The sequence below is a fragment of the Drosophila ananassae genome, chromosome 2L, assembly GCF_017639315.1.
Source record: "Drosophila ananassae strain 14024-0371.13 chromosome 2L, ASM1763931v2, whole genome shotgun sequence".
Taxonomy (NCBI): domain Eukaryota; kingdom Metazoa; phylum Arthropoda; class Insecta; order Diptera; family Drosophilidae; genus Drosophila; species Drosophila ananassae.
The window spans coordinates 3183659-3200263 of NC_057927.1; the positions used below are offsets into that span (position 1 = coordinate 3183659).

General features: G+C 38.0%; 1 protein-coding gene and 1 long non-coding RNA gene across 3 annotated transcripts in view; one reads left to right on the forward strand and one right to left on the reverse strand.

The window, feature by feature from the left end:
* The first annotated feature begins 1893 nt into the window (after positions 1 to 1893).
* LOC26514892 lies at positions 1894 to 16219 on the forward strand. Its single transcript, XR_001408984.3, has 3 exons — positions 1894 to 2145; positions 15735 to 15837; positions 16097 to 16219. It is a non-coding gene; the product is annotated as an uncharacterized LOC26514892 (long non-coding RNA).
* The window catches only part of LOC6500074 (neuroligin-4, Y-linked), a 65543-nt gene continuing 57628 nt past the window's right edge, over positions 8691 to 16605 (reverse strand). For both annotated transcript variants that reach the window (XM_014910886.2, XM_014910887.2), the window contains 7 exons: positions 16084 to 16476; positions 15611 to 15647; positions 13525 to 13737; positions 12113 to 12251; positions 11661 to 11812; positions 11430 to 11542; positions 8691 to 11314 (listed from right to left, as the gene is read on the reverse strand). In XM_014910886.2, the coding sequence (XP_014766372.1) occupies positions 10164 to 11314; positions 11430 to 11542; positions 11661 to 11812; positions 12113 to 12251; positions 13525 to 13737; positions 15611 to 15647; positions 16084 to 16476 (2198 nt within the window). In that variant the 3' untranslated portion in view covers positions 8691 to 10163. The remainder of the gene's footprint in view (positions 11315 to 11429; positions 11543 to 11660; positions 11813 to 12112; positions 12252 to 13524; positions 13738 to 15610; positions 15648 to 16083; positions 16477 to 16605) is intronic.

A 16605-nucleotide genomic window follows, 5' to 3' on the forward strand; every position in this document is an offset into this window, starting at 1 on the left:
CTTCAAATCTTAAATTAAAATTGCTCCAACCAACTGTAAATACAGAATGGACGATTGTTTTATGCCCATAACTGACTAAGGTCTAAATACGTTATAAACTTAAATGAGGCATGTTGCTAAATAATAATTGCTCATTATGATTTTGTGTGGAACTGTAGGCCGATTCGGTTGGGTTCTATTGCCAGATAAGCAGCACCAATTTGCAACCCTTCGCCATGTGCAAATCCCCTTTTCGCATGGGCCCCCAACTGGAGTTGGACTCATTTGCTAAAAGCATAAATAATGTAAACCAAAACAAATTTTAACGGCACCGAATGCGCACAAAAATGGGGGAAATGCACCTGTTCTGGGCTTTGTCCCCCGATTTGCCACTTGAATTTACCTAGGTCATCGACCCAATTGCCAGGATGAACCCCAAATGCGTGGAACGTGTGGGTATTACTATTTAATAGCATTAACTTGAAATATGTACAAAAGAACACAAGATGATAGAAGGAAACAAACTTTTTTCTTTAACAAGGTGTATATTAATTTTAACATAAGTTGATATTGGTTCATATTAAAACAAAAACTGTCTCCGTTTTCACTGAATTTTTGTTGGTTTTCACCTTAATGCAGAAAAATATAACCATGTTATATTACAATAAACAATATTATTCTCTTTTATTAAGCTTTACCATTTCATTGAAACTTTGACTCAATTGTCTTTGTTGAGTAAAAACTACGGAATATACATATATTTATATTGCTTTCATGATTTTTTCAGGAAAAAGTTCATTTGAAAGTCGCTCTGAATTCGTTTAAAACGCTTTTTGCCTTTCGTGGACATTTGATAGTCCGAGTTGGGCAATTTCATAAATATAACGAGAAGGCCATCAGAGGGAACGGTCCAGGCAAGCGAAACCAATGGAATGACCCCATCGACCCCTGCTCTCGCATTTTCATACCAAAATGTGCAATGGGGCGTTGTGGATAGCATAAATATTTAGTCAGGCGATGCATTAAAATTTATGCAAAAAACAGAAACAGAAATCCAAAAATAAATTGGCAAAACTGCATCGGTTGTATTTCTTTCTTTTATGAATTTTGTCCATTCATTACCAATCCTTAAAGGCAGATACTCTAAGCATTGGAGCAGTTCTACCCCCAATTGCAATTAAATAAAATTTTCCTGCATTTCCAACCTCACCACAAACATGTTCAAATGTCACATTAAAAATGGTTGCTTCGGCATTAATTAAAACTGGGATCGATCGTTGTGTTTGTTCGTTTGGGCGCTGGGATTATAACATTTTCTGTAAAATGCGAAAATTGACAGAAAAATAAAAACAATTGGCAGGCGAGCGTGTGTGTGCACAACAGATATTCCCAGAAACATAACAATGCACAAATTGCATCGACATCACGCTCACTTGGCCCATATACTCGGTGCGTTATGATTCCGTTTCCCCGATTATGACCCAATTGGGAACTGCGGCCATAACCGCAATAATGAATATCCGAGTCAATGAAAATTAATTGTTGTTTTAATGATTCATTTATTTTTTTTTTGTTAATTGAAAAATGCAATGAGATTAGAGTTATATGATTCACATCCTTTTTTATAACTTAAAAAAAATCACAAATGTTAAATATTTTGTTAATGTAGCTGAATTTGTAATTAAAAGGAATTAAAAAGGAACCACTTTTAATTGGCGGCTCAACAATATATGTTAATAATCTTTTTGGCGATAATCTACTATTATTTCATAATAATGGTTACAAATATTACCGTGCAGCCGTACAGTACAAATGTTAAAGGAATTTAGTCGAACAAAATCGATTGAAAATATATAAAAATTAGTTGCCTTAGGATACCCACATAATTGATTATATTAAATTAACATTAGGCAAACAGAGCATGCCAAATATTTGTTGCCAGAAACTAATTCAAATTGTGCAATCAACTGTAAGCCTAATGAAAAACTAAGATAAAAAATATATAAACGGTAAACAAAATCGAAAAAATAAAGTGTGTGCAGTCATCAAATATTTATCTGGCAATTGTGTGTTTAAGCTTCCACCGGAATTTTTGTTTGCTGAAAATAAATTCCGTAAGAAGCTTGGATTTAAAAATGCCTGAACACCTGTATAATTATTAATTAGGTAAGTTAGACTAAGTTGTTTAATGTAAATTATTAAGACTTAATCAAGAGAACTCAACTGGTTAAATATGCAACTTTCTTAGCTTTTTCAGAAGGAACTTTTAAGATTCTTTTGGGAAATAATTTATAATTTTAATTGAAAAATTTGTCTGTGTCCAGAGAAGTGTGAAAACATATTTTTGTGGTTTATTCTGGCAATGCACTTTATTTATGTCCTCTGTGTTCGGTTTCCATTCCAATCCTGCTCTGCATTACCAACACATTTTTGTTCACACAATTTCTGAAGTCATTTTTCTCACAAATTCAAGGAATTTGTTTGCAATTTAAACTTGGCTTACGCTCTAAGAAAAGCCTGGCTGGAAAGTCAATTTGTATGGGCTGAAAATTTTCTTTGTCTGGATTTTATTTGTCACCCAAGTGAAATCCATTCAGTATCTGCAGATTTAAATGCGAACTCCATGTCCATTGAAAAGTGTCAAATCCTTTTGTAGCAGTTTCTGGCCACGTGCTAATAGTGGCAGCTGCTCTGGAGGACCCCTTACAGCTCAACTGAATGGACACTCGAGTGTTCTTGTTTGGTGTTTTCGTAAGACTCTTAGCTCTGCAACTTTGAATCCGGATTGCATCTGCATGATGTTACTCATACGCCATGTGGTCCTGCCACCTCACTGCCGAAAACCCAAGATTATTTCTTTTACGGACTTATTTCTTGAAATTGTGTCGGTATTAGTGACATGGTAGTATAAGGTTTTTCAATCTCTGTCAAATTTAGCCAAGGCTTGAATCATTGAATTTTTCTTTTGCTTTGTTAGTTCACTTAACAAAAATAATTATTTTAATGGAACTTGTATATGAATGAATATATTTCACATATATTAATTAATTGATTTTGAATCGAACCAATTTAATCAAAATATACATATTTTTATATAAAATATACCTACATGAGAGGTCTATTTAAATATCTTTAAAATCGATTGATTTGGTTCTCGTTCCTCATTATTTATTAATTTTATTATATAACGCCTTCTTTGGAAGCTGAGAAATTCCTGAAGGTGCTTCTGTTCACTCGTTCCTTTCTATTCTCCGAAACAATTAGCAAAGAGCAATTCAAATATTTGATTTTTCAATTAATTTAAAATGACTTTGATTTTTGAAAGGTTGAACATTTTACGAAGGATTGACGTCTTGCCTCTCCGCTTTAAGAAATGAAACGGTTTTTATATTAAAGTTTTTCCTAACGACTTTGATTGACTTCTGGTTATAGGGTATAGGTTAAGGGTAGATACATTTATTGGCGAAATTTAACATATTCGTTCTTATTGAAATATAAAAGGGTATTAAAAAGGCTTTCAAGTTTTGTTAACTCGCTGTTTTCTTTTGCCTTGAAATATTTATGAAAGAAGTTGGCTGTCTGCCTCGCAGTCTTGCAAGTAGCTCCGCTGTCTGGATTGTTGGTTGCCGGATGATGGGCGGATGGGATGACTTTGCTCACCGTTGCCGCTGCCATTAATTACCAAACTCATCCAAAGTAATTCTATGGGAAAATTAGTTTAAGCGGGCGTGGCGGACGCCTCTGGATGATTCAGAGCTGTCAGAGTGCGGATTGCTGTCGGTGGGGCCGCTACTGCAATTATTATGCAATTACAGGGGGAGGCCGTGGCATGTAGGCCGACATCGTTTTCCTATTGGCCTTCCGAGGGATAACTACATAAAACTGTTACCTAAGCAACCTGCTGCACAAAGTTATGCCTGGCCCCCAGAAGGAAAGCAATTTGGCAGTGGTAAGCGTTTCGCCCTCTCACTACCTCCCGTCGGCTGCCTTTTGTCTTCTTTACGCGTCGACGGTGGCTGTGTAATATTTTTCTTTCTCTCCACTCAGACTGTTCCTTTTGTGGGCCCGCTGCATGGAGGAAAAGCTCATAAAACTTTTTCAATTTCACTTTAATTTCGCCGGCATTCTGCGCGTCTTCATCACCATCGCCATCGCTACTGCCATCTTTTTGCCGGCGCTTTTTCTAGCAGCCGAGGCATTTGGCGAAGAGGCCTATTCTTTAGTTGTGTAAAAATTCAATTATGTGCATTACCTTTCATATAGCCATCTAACTCACCCATACTTATACTAATATGGCCATGAGAAGGTTGGATGAATTTGTTGCTTGCCTTCGCCTTCTAATGACAATCAAATTAGCAGCATTTTCCTTGGCGCCAAAAACTTTTTCCATTAAACGAGCCATTTTTTGCTCATACTTTATTTTTTAAACTTGCCTCAATAAATTGATTGGCCAAAGTTACGCTGCGTTTGGCCAAAAGCATTTTTGTTTTATTTTCGTAAAGCTTGAAGCACTTTCAACTTGAACTGCACTTGGTCGAATAAACTTATCTTGGCATCGGGAGACCCCTAATTTTCCCCTCTGCTTCCTGGGCATTGCGTTAATCAAAATGTTTACCTCTAATTGAAGTTCCTTGTTGCCGGTTTAATTTCGTGTTCATAATCTTACGCAGGACACCTGATTAAGTTTACATTGAAATTTGTACATTGGAACTTATGTATATATGCACAAGTGAAGTAAGGGTCAAAAGTAAGTGAGGCGTGTTAACCAGCCTTTGGCATCTACTTACGAGCGACGTTGTTGCACACCGACACACCGAAAAATGTAGATAGTTTTGCGAAATGACCAATTAAGACAATAAGGAAGGCCTTAAAATGAGTAATACATGATGTATTTGCAGTTAACTCTCTCGCTTCAATTTCCATCAGATTATAGAGAATTAGTTTCAAACCTCTCAAGGGAGTCACAGATTTTTTCTTCTTATTGTGGCACCTTCATATAAAATTTATTCGACCTTTTGGTAGAAGTGTTTCTGCGGCACCCTTGTAAATTGTATATTAAGCTTAAATAAAAAAAAATATATTTTTTCCACTAATGATTACAAATAACTGTATTTAACTCCAAAACACTGTTAGTGTCTCTTCTGGTATGTCTTCCGTGCAGGTCCTCTAGAAATAAGGTAACCCAAAGAGCTTACTTAGGTGTTTTATTTAACGCTTTGCGAACCCACTTATAATCAACCTTTTGTACAATCTTTTTTTCTGGCATTCAATAATTTATAATTTTTCAATCTTAGCCAATTTGATGCCATGGTCGTGACCCAACTGGCAAACAATCTACACGCAGATTTCTAAGCTGTTACTCTACCCCTTTCCTGCCTTATATTCCATCATTCAAGACTTATTATAAACTCAGTGGATGTGGTGGGATTGGAGGAATGGCAGGTAAACTGTTGGCAATGTCATCGCATCATAAACATGAATAATTGCGTTGCTCAACGGGCGTTGAAAGCTCAAGAGACCTCAATAGTACAAGGGGGTTCTCAATAGTATTTAAAAGATGATATACTTTTTCTTAATGCCCTGCTGAATCTTTAAAAAGTAGAAAATATCTGTTGAGAGGAAAGGTAAATGATTTAATTTTTAGCACCTTAAGTAAAAACATATATCTTTGATATTTATTTTAGGGTATATTTTATTTGGCTATCATTTATTATTTTTACTTATTTGTTTGTATCATGTGCGTTCGTGCGCAAGTTCGAAGTTTCCCCAGCTAAAAGGATGGGGGTATACATGAAAAGTAGCTTAACATTAGACAGGATGACATACGACACTTGTCGGGCAGTTGGTGCCTCTCCTTGCAGCTGAAGCCATCATTGACAGCCAGCGAGTGTGACCCCAAAGGGGAGTCCTGGTGGGACTGCGAAGGGTACAGACAATGATATAGATAGATAGATATATATCTACAGTGTGCTGACCTACTCTTCATATTGCCTCTCTGTATTTGAGGGTACTGCAACGGATGTAAGCTCCTTTAGCTTCCCCCAAAAACCTCCAGCATTGCATTTGTGATTCGATTTGATTTGGCTGAATGGATAGATTATGGTTTCTCCATATAGAATCGTACGTGTGTGCCGTATCTAGGTTAGTTGAAGATTGTATCGTGTGAGGACCAAAATATCCTCTCAATATTATTTCCTAAGGCTCTTTATGCGTTTGTCAGCGATGCAAATGCGATTTGACGAGCCAGCCAAATGAAACTCGACCCCTTTAAAAGGAGGTGCATTGGTTTATAATAGCGGAAATTTCCACTTTCGCGGAATCCAATCGCAACCTATCTAATTAGGTAACCAGATACCTACAAACACCCAAGCCAATTGAGCGGATCGTTGCTTGATTAATTAGCGGTTTTAACACTCCGAATTCGAAGGATTAAATACCCATTCCATGAGTTTTTAAAAGCTGTCACAAATTGGATTTGAGTGCATCTCCTGTATCAACGGGAACATCAGCTTTCTGTTCAAGTATAGAAAAAAAGACAATTGGGGAAACTTTATTATTCTTGCTATTTTCCGCACAAAAAAAATTAAAAATAAATAAATAAGTAGAGAACTAAAAGAACGATATTGGTTAAACAACTAATAAAACTTTCTGTGGCATGCAAAAAGCGTATGAAATTCTGCTTTTACCTGACTCCCAAAAAACAACGAAAATCTCCTGAATAGCTGAAGAAAAAACTGTCTGCTATATAAATATTTAAAAAGTTGAAAAATGCAACTGTACAACCGGTGCAGCGAAAACAAATATAAATGGGATAGCAAACTGAAAAATAATACAAACTAATTGCCAGCCGAATAAAGTTTATCCAACGAAAAACTGTTATAATGTGTATACAATTTTTTTCGCTACTTCTCTTCGATTTGGTTTTAACTTTCCGAGTACTTTTTATAAACAAAAATAAAAGAGTAACAAACTTTCTGCAAATTGTGCAATTTTTTGCTCGTCTTTGAGTTTTTAAGCAATTCCAAACTCAATTTTGGTTGGGATTAAGGTTGAAAGGCTATAAAACTGGAACACATAAAACTTTTAACTCCACAATTTTTTTATTTATTATTAGTTTATTTATTTTTTGTTGCCTGGATGTGGTCAGTTAAAAATCAGAAAGATAATTCAAAGAGATTGGACATATATTTAGAGCAAAAAAGTTTCTAAATGGTGTTCGTCTTGTCCTTTAAAACCTTTAGCAACTGAAGCCGATGAGATTGCCAGCTAAGACACTAACGTTGAGTGCTTCCTGAGAATCTGGATCACCTTAAATTAAGTTGTTTCCTACTCCCCCCTCGAAATACTTTTATTAGCGTTTAAAGCAATTACCAACAGATTTTGCAACATAAATTATCAACTTGCCGAGCAACTAAGGGATGGGTCTGGTGGAGAGGTCTCCTCACAGCTATTTTGGCCCAGCGCCCATCAAAGGGGTCAAACACCCAACTTCTGACTCGTGACCTTTTTGGCAGCATTTAAAGTGATAATTCTCACACATACAAAAAGAAAGGGAGAAAGTCGAAGAGGCTGGAAAACTTGGAAGACTTTTATTATTTAATTTTGCTTCGCTTGTGCTAATAAATTAAACACATCTTGACTTCCGCTCACCAACAGGGCACGCCCCCTCACTTTCTGACTTTAAGTGGAACGAACAAAACCCAACACGTATGCAAAAAGCACCTGAAAAATGAAAATGCGAACTGAAACTTTTCCAGAAGGGATTAAATGCCAAGATTTCCCTTTTCGTTCGTTGTTTCGTGACTTTCAATTGGATTTCGTCATTGGCAATAAAAATCATTTGGATCTCAAGCCAATAGACGCTAGTTTGAAAATGTTTTGATTGAATTATTCACTAAGCATGTGGGTTTCGAAGAGAAGCGGAATAACAATTATTTATTCTATTTCGAAAATTAAGCTGCTAGTCTCTTATCAGGAGCAGACAGATGGAGTAAAAGACAACATCCTTACTCGCTTTACAAATTTGCATATTAAATTTACTTTCAATGGATCTCCTTTACTAGCACATCTTACTTCTTTTGTTGAAAAATCTATTCTTTGCCGAGCTTTGTCATTGAACTTCATATGCAGTTACTGGTCCTTTTATTTCTGAGCTTTTAAAATGTTTTGCTAACCATGTTAACAGTTTTTGACCATCTGAGCCAGTAACTTCACCGAAATATCAAAAATAAAACAAAGAATGCTTTTAATTTTTGCAACTTTATTATTACTTAAATTTTCAGTTTAGGGCTTGCAACTTATTTCACACCATTTTTTTTTTGTTATAAACCATCAAAATAATTTATGTTTCCTCCCCTTCAATTATGTATTTTGTTTTCCTTTTCATTTTATAGATTTCTATACTTTATTTAGCCAGAATTTGTTAATGCTAGATCTCATTCGCACAATTGTTACACATTTTCGAACGCCATAGGTTCCATAAATTTGATTTTTAATAGTATCATTTTGGTTTTGCCAGTTAGTAGTTCACTATATATATTATTCATATATGTTTGTCGTATTATTTTGCTAATTACGCTAAGTTTACACCATTACATTAATATATAGATTTATATTTATATATGCAAATGTTTGCATACAGAAGCTATATGCTTATAAATTTTCAATTCGGTTGTAATTTGTTTTCTGCTGTTTTTTATTATATAGTTCGCATTTGCCGCTTAATGTGTTTATATAATTTACAAGTATTTTTTTATAAGCCATTAAATTGTTCGCCATTTTTGCTCGTTTCACTTTAATGAGCTGTTCCATTGCTTAATTTTCCTCGCCGCGTTTTTTCTGGCATATCATTTCCATTTTAATTACAATTTTGGGCAATCGCTTGTAAATAGTCATAGTTCTGGACAAAAAAAAACAGAATACAGAAATAAGGAAAATTATTAATGTTCATATACTTTTACGGCGCATTTCAATTGCCCCGCTTAACGCCTAATGGAATTTTTAACTATATTCGCAGTTGGAAACTTTTTAGCTATATAGAGAGCTTACTTTTTTTTTAAGTTTAATGGGCTTATATATTCATTTAATGTTAATAGCTATATAAATATTTATTTAGTTACATAACAAAGTAGCTGCATGCTTACAATCAACAGTTTAATTTAATTTTGCCTTTGTTTTCTTTGCTTTACATTTCCGCGGCCAAAATTAAGTTTCAGTTTTAGTTTTAGTTTGCGTCTAACTCGCTCCTATTGTTTTTGGATTTGCAGGGCAAGTTTTTACAAATATCTGGTCAAAAACTACAGGAACAGCTCCCACCCACCTGTACATGATTCACATTTTCCGACTGAAATGATTCTGACCTTCTGAGTTTTTCAATAATTTGTTCTTTTGGCTAAAAACATTTTTGTGTGGTTATTATTTATATGGGAAGTTTCTGTTGTATACGTAAGAATAATATAAATACCATTTATTCTGTAACTAGACTTATTTACACACAATACACAATTATAATTCAGTCTTTGGAAGAATAACATTCATGTTTTGTTTTTGTTTTTACGCATTCAGAATTGTCTTAGAGTTCCTAATATATTTTTTTCTACTGAAATTGGGTTTAAGGAATGAAATATAAACGTAAGGGGATGTTTTTATTGGTCCTAATTGTGAAAAATAGATTGGCCTGGAAAATTCATTGACCAACCTGTGAGCATTCTATTCAAAATAAATTCAATCCAACTGAACATCTTTTGGTTTAGAGAAATGATTTAATAATAAAAGTGCCGGTGTTTAATGTTGAAGAAATTTTATTTCTGTCGCCTTTTCAACAAATAAATGAACAAAATTCTTTTTTTTTTAACAGTTTTTAACTTATTTCTCCTTAAGCGAATAAAGTATTGAATTACAAGTCAGTGTTTTTGATAAAGAGTTCGACAACAATCTACGCTAGTTAACTATTTACAGAGTAATTTATTAAAACTTGCAACAAAGTTAGCTTGGAGAAGCGCTTGTATGTATCCGATAGACACAGCTCCGGCTTCCGATAGACACACCAACTTACTGACTATGTAAAGACAGTTGAAACGCTGAGAGGGGCTGGTTGGGGCTTGTTGGGGAAGCGGAAAGGTAAATTGGGTTGAAGGGTCACTGTGCGCTTAGAGATCACATTTAAAACGCACGGTCAATTAATGTCACACACGCAGCTCGTCCATCAGCGGATGTTGCTGTTGCTGCTGCTGCTGTTGTTGCTGCTGCTGCTGCTGCTGTTGCTGATGATGCTGCGTGGTGGTGGCCACGATAACGGGAACTGTCGGCGGTGTGGGTACTACCAATCCACCGGCCGTGGTCAGCACTGTGGTCATGCTCTGATTATGATGATTCTGCAAGTGTTGCTGGTGGGTTACCACATGTTGCTGCTGTTGATGTTGCTGCTGGGCGGGCGAGTGTTGCTGGGCCTGTGCCTGAGTCTGTTTCATGCAGCTCTTCTTCGTTAGGGTGCCGCACTGATTGCCCAGAACTTGCAGAGCGTGGGGGGGTGGCATCTGCACCACCCCACCGACACCCACACCCACTGAACCGCCTACGGCTCCACCACCGCCACCAGGATCTTGCAAGGATTTCATGTGCTTTGGCGGGGGCGGGGCGCGGTGCGGTATGTCCGCAAATTCTGGCGGTGGCAGTTGGTGGTGCTGCATGGCGTGGTGGTGCGACAAAATGGTGGCGGGATCACTTTTTGTATGAATAGTCAAAGTCTCTAGGTCTCCGCATATATTATTCGGCATTTGGCCATTTTCCTGCCTTTTCAGCTTAGTTTGGGGCCTGGGCTCGCTCAACCGGGTCTTGTCCCTCTGGTAGTAGACGCCCGCGAAGATCAGGACATTCAGGATCAGCAGCGAACAGCCAATGGCTATGGTCACACTGAGGGCAGTGGAGTAGGCGGCAAAGCCATCATTGTCCTGTGAGGCACTAGCTGCCCCTCCTCCGGCACCATGATCGCCGTCCATCATATCGTCCGGATAGATCTTACCTCCGCCATACCGAGTGCCATTCCTTTGCAACGAGGACGAGGGGGAACTGAGATTCAGCAGGGAGAACACCTGATTTGTAAATATCGTAAAGTTTCCCATGGCTGCCGCATTGGCAGCCCTGGAGGAATAAGGAGGGTTCAGGGGCTTTACGGAGGCATCGCTGGCTATGTTGTTGTCCTCGTCATCATCGTCCTGCAACTGGTGGTGGGCAGCGGGCACATTATCGCCGCCGGGCTTGTGCAGGTCCGGAATGAGGTTCAACCAAAACGAAAGCCGATGCGCCCGATAGTGATTCTTCAGCTTCGGTTTGGTATCTGTATGGTAAGTAGAGGAATAACAAAAAGATATAGATTATTATTAAATATTACAATATGATAAGTGGCTTGCATATTTTAAGGGTTTATTTTAGTTTTGATATTTAAAACTCACCAAAATTTAGATATTTTTTGTGCACGCTCTCGTAGGCTGTCCATTCGATGGTCTTGTATCTACTTCGCTCCTGGCGGCTACCGTGCTCCGCTTCCATTGGCTCATTTGGGTTTCTGAAAACAGGATAATATAGGGTATTTGAGGTTGGGGTGGTTAAAATGGCGATGTTATCTTTCAGCTTCAATCGCAAGCGGCTTGAAGCGGCAAACCAAACATTCAGAGCTCACTTACCCGCTTCGCACAAAGTTGGACCAGTAGAACATAACCACTTCTGATAGACTAATTTCGGTCTTCGTGTAGTTGCGCGTAAAGTGATTGAAACCACCAACCAGTGGGGCACCGAAGATATAGGGCAAGTCCTCACCGTGAATGCATCCTTGGCGCTGTGAAATAACAGAAGCAGAAGCTATGTTGTACAAAGGGGAGCACTATACACAAGACCCTTGACCCTGATTCAATGGGTATTTATGCAATTGCCTATATGTGATAGCGTCATTACACTCCAAGTGATAGCTAGTTAAGGATTGAACTTAACTGGGGGAAGCTTGTCAAAAGTGGGTCAATGGGTTAATCTATCCCCCATTATAAAGTATGATTTTAATTAGGAAGTGAAGTTGCTAGCTCTTTGAACGACTAGTCCAGGAGAGATATATATAATCAATTAGATAAAAGCTTTAACTTACCTGTGGGTAATCGCCAAAACGAGTCTGGTAGTCAAACACGTACAGATACGAGTTGCGGTGATCCGCAGAATGCAAATCCACCGTTTGGGCCGCCGGGGCCACAACCTGAGCATCGCTCAGAGCCTCCAGTGTTTCGTCGCTGTGGGAAATTGTGGAAAAAAGGAAAAACATAAAATCAAATAACAATTTTTCAATATTTGCCCACCGCCTGCCATACAGCCCGTTTTCAATTTTCCGGCTATTTTGCCATTGCCCTTCGCCAATCGAGCCGTGTTCAAGTGCGCAACTAACAAGCCACTTTGAGTGCCGCCACTTTCGTTGATGTAGCTCGTATTTACCTGTTTACCAGGTGGGGGCCATCGCAACCAGGACTCTTAGCGCTGGGCTAAGCCTATTTTAGGGCTATTTTTCCACTAGTGATTTTTTGTCCTTTTTTATATTTATACTTTTACATTTTTTTCCTGTCTGGCATGGATGCTTCTATATATTTTTTCCATTTGTTTAGCATTGGAAATGCACCAGCGTAAAATTTGAATAAAACCCATTTGCCGCATTTGCATACATATCTTTCGAATGCAGCAAAGATGGAACTACTAGCGCCCAGAAAATAGCTTCCTTCGCTTTTTATTGTGGAATGTGCGATTATGTTTAATATTTAAAGTTAAAGCTCATGCTGTGAACTCTTTGAATGTTCGTTTAAGCGAAAAGATTTAAGTCTGGCATTAAAGTAACTTGCATTTGACAACCATTTTGCCTTTTCAAGAAATATTAAGTATACGCCGTGTGTTGGCGTGTACTTGTGGTTGAAATAGGGGAAATTAATTTGTCAAAATTTATTTTAAAATATTTGAATTTAGTTCCGCACAAATTGTGAAAACACTAATAAATTGTTAGAGGAAATCGACACAAGTACCCAAAATGCTTTACCGGATGTGTGTGATGTTGCTTTGTCGTACTCGTCAAACAAAATATTGATTTAAATCAAAGATCAAATGCAAATAAATTATTCGGTCGTGCTTCTATTTGCGAAATTTCCATATTATTCAAATGCCGAAATGACAAAACTATTTTTCCGGACAAATTGAAACCGAGCATTGTTTATGAAGATTGGCAGGCAAACGAAACGGCATGAAATGATCAAAAAATTTGCATTTCATTTGCTATAAGATTGAAATCAAGATTCATTTAAGCCGCCTTAATTGAAACCCGTTCGGCCTGAGCTCCAGTGAAAGACGAACACACCGGCGGAGCCAGAGATCGGGACATGCCATTGCGCATTTAATTAAGAACGAAATATTTATTTGGCACACACTCCTCCGAATCCTCCCTTCCTTCATGCCCCTTTGCCCATTCCCTTTCCATTTGGAAGAATTTCAGGTTCGAGGGGCTCGCATACAAACGCAATTACTCACCGGATATTAATTGGATGCTGGACGGGCCTCTCCCAATCCGTATACTCATTGACAATCGTGGCGAATATCTCGTTCAAATGGAACGTGTACGTGTTGCGTACGTAGGCCTTTAAAATTCTCGACCGCCGATCTGCCTCGATGCCATATTGCACGTCTCCCGAATTGAAGCTGAAAAAGGCCTCGGCACGTGTCACGCCGGCCATCAGGTCGTATCTATGAAAATGCGATTGAGAAAGGCGAGAGGGTTTTATTCATCCACTTAAAATAATTTTATTTAACATATAAGTTTAGTTCTAAATTAGTATCAATAAAGATAATCAAAAAATACTAAACACAAAGAAAGCAGAAAAGGATAATAAAAGTATTTAACTTCATAAAGTTATTTTCATAAAAGTTTTTCAGTGCATCAAGTGGGTTAATGCACAAATGTAAGGTGTAACTGGCCCTGTTAGCACTGAGCCACAGATGGGAGCCCTCTGATAAGTTAAATCAGACTAAGATGATGGGGGAAGATTTTTATGAACCCAGAAAGTGTCTGGCCATTGCCAAGCAAAGGATTAAATTAAAAAAAATATATATTTAACAAGCAACTAATCTGGTTTCCCTTTGTAATAACGGATTTGTAAACAACAAATTGCATTTCTTGAGCATCAATTCACATTTATCTCCTGGCCACAATAATTTTCTCCGAAAACTTTCGATCCACTCATTTGTTAAACAAGTTGAAACCCTTGGAGCTAACCGCACTCTTGGTAGATATAAAACTTTGCCGAAACTCTTGGCTCTGGCCAGCTCAGTCACTGGCCAACTGCAGATGCTAGCTGCATTTTCAGCATTGGAAAATTTAAATTTATTTTTGCCTTATTTGTTTACGCACTGAGGCCAAGACTGTGAGACTTTGAGACTGGAGGGCTGTTGTCGGGTTGAGAGTTTGGCGTTCTTCTCTATATATTTGGCAAATTTTATTTGCTCTTTGTGCATACGTGTAATGGAATTCCTTTGCGGACTCTACAGCACTTCACGTGTGTGAATGCCGGTTGGGGGCAGGGAGGAAAATTGCTTTTAAATGTGCACAAAGAAATATTTATACTCTTTTTCCAGGGAAACCGACTAATAGCCCTTAGGGCATTGACAAAGCGATTACAAAGCGCACAGAGATAAATTCATTTTAGACCAACAATGCGCATCCAGTCCCAAAGGGGTGTGGCTTGTAACCCGAAAATAGTTCTCATTAACTATTGACTCTGCTATTGATTGCCTGCAATTGCAATGCGTTGCAGTAAAAAGCTGCACTCAGTTCGTTTATTCCAGAGCATTGGGCTCTAAAGCTTGACTCGCTTTTCCAGCTAACCCATTTGGAGGGCCCACATCAATTATGAAATCGCAGCTAATTAGCTGTTAATAATATATATTAACATTGTAAAATGGCTCAAACACAAAGTGCATAAATCAAGTGCTCCCCAAAAACCACAACCCCACACGAAACTCACAGTAGCCGCAATGACCTGAGCTTAACAAAATGAAGCCCAACATTTGCGTGCCTAATGTGCATAAATTAATTAAATGCAGGTGTGTTAGTGCGTGTGTGTTAGCCCAGTGTGTGAGCGGGTGTGGGTAAATCTTATCGCTGGCTAAACTAACGGCTGTTGGAAGGATCGTGCCGTGGCAAAAGTCAAGATAAAATTCCTTTGACACCCAACGAAGGTAGCACAAACTTGCCAAAAGAGTCGAAACTTTAAATTAATTATAGCCCACACTCTGGAAACACAATCATATAGCAAAGTTCTGTTAAAACACTAAAAAGTATATATTTTTTTTTCAAAATTTATTTATTTTTAATCATAAAAATTAATTGAATATTTCATTAAATCTTTGAATGAGTAATTCAATAGATCTTGATTTTCCGGATTCTATGTATTTATTCCTAAATTTATATATATCTTAAATTACTAGTAGAAGTATAGTATATACTACTATACATCTTAAATTTTCCCAGTGTCTCTGCCCATATGTTTGTTTGCTTTTTTGTGCCAGGTAAGCGTTAAGGTAAAAATAATTAAGCATTTGCTGGCCTGGCCCAACTTACCTTGACAACTTGTTAATGGCAGTTTTTCTCATTAATACTGCATTAATTAAAAAGTCCGCCGCATGTTGGAAATGCGTGAGTGTTGGTGTATTTTTATATATTTTTTTATATGCATATGTTTAAGGTAACAAGTACCAGCCATCGTCATCATCATCGTCATTATTATAATCGTCAGCAGCAGTTGTTGAGTTGCGTTTAAAGGAGTTGGCCAGAATAAAATAAGAAAGGTGAGAAATACATTGCTTTATAATTTATTTTAATTATGCAAAGGAAATTAGGAACATTTTTGAGACACGCATTTTCAGTTCTCAGTCATTTAATTAATTTTATTACTCCTGTTTTCCACCTTTAACTGTTTGTTGAATTTTTTAATGCAACATTTAAATTAGAAAGGGTCCTAAGATCTTTTGAGGATTATACTCTTCAAGCTCTACATACTCTGCGATTGGTTTAATTAATTAATGAAAACGAACCGATATTCTCTAGTTGTCCAGGCGTTCCCCATCCTCCAGCTGCTGCAATTCCAGCCTCTCCACCCAATCCGTTGCCGGCGGCCGTCGAGGCCTGCGCTTGAGCCTGTGCCGCCGGTGACCCGGGGGCGGGAGGCACGTAATCCCCTCCGTCGATGACCACACCGTCAATACTCGGGCCAAAGGCAAAGCCAAACTCCGGAGGGCGGATGGGCACACTCAGCAGTTGGTCGAGCGTCTTCTCACGCAGGCACTTCATGAGGTGGGCATGGGGCAAGTCCGAGGCGCAGTTGACGTGATGGGCCACAATGGCAGCGTACTTGGCCGGGTTGCTCACCAGCGACCAGGGGGCGAGGCCAGAGCCGGACATCAGGATGGCACGGTTGAAGAGCAAACCTTTTGGACAAAAATGTCCAAGATATAGTTTCATAAACAAAATTATACCGAAAAGAGTTAAACATTAGCTCAGGCATGAAAAAATGAAAAATAATGCAAAAATCATATTACAATTCCTTGGAAAGATAT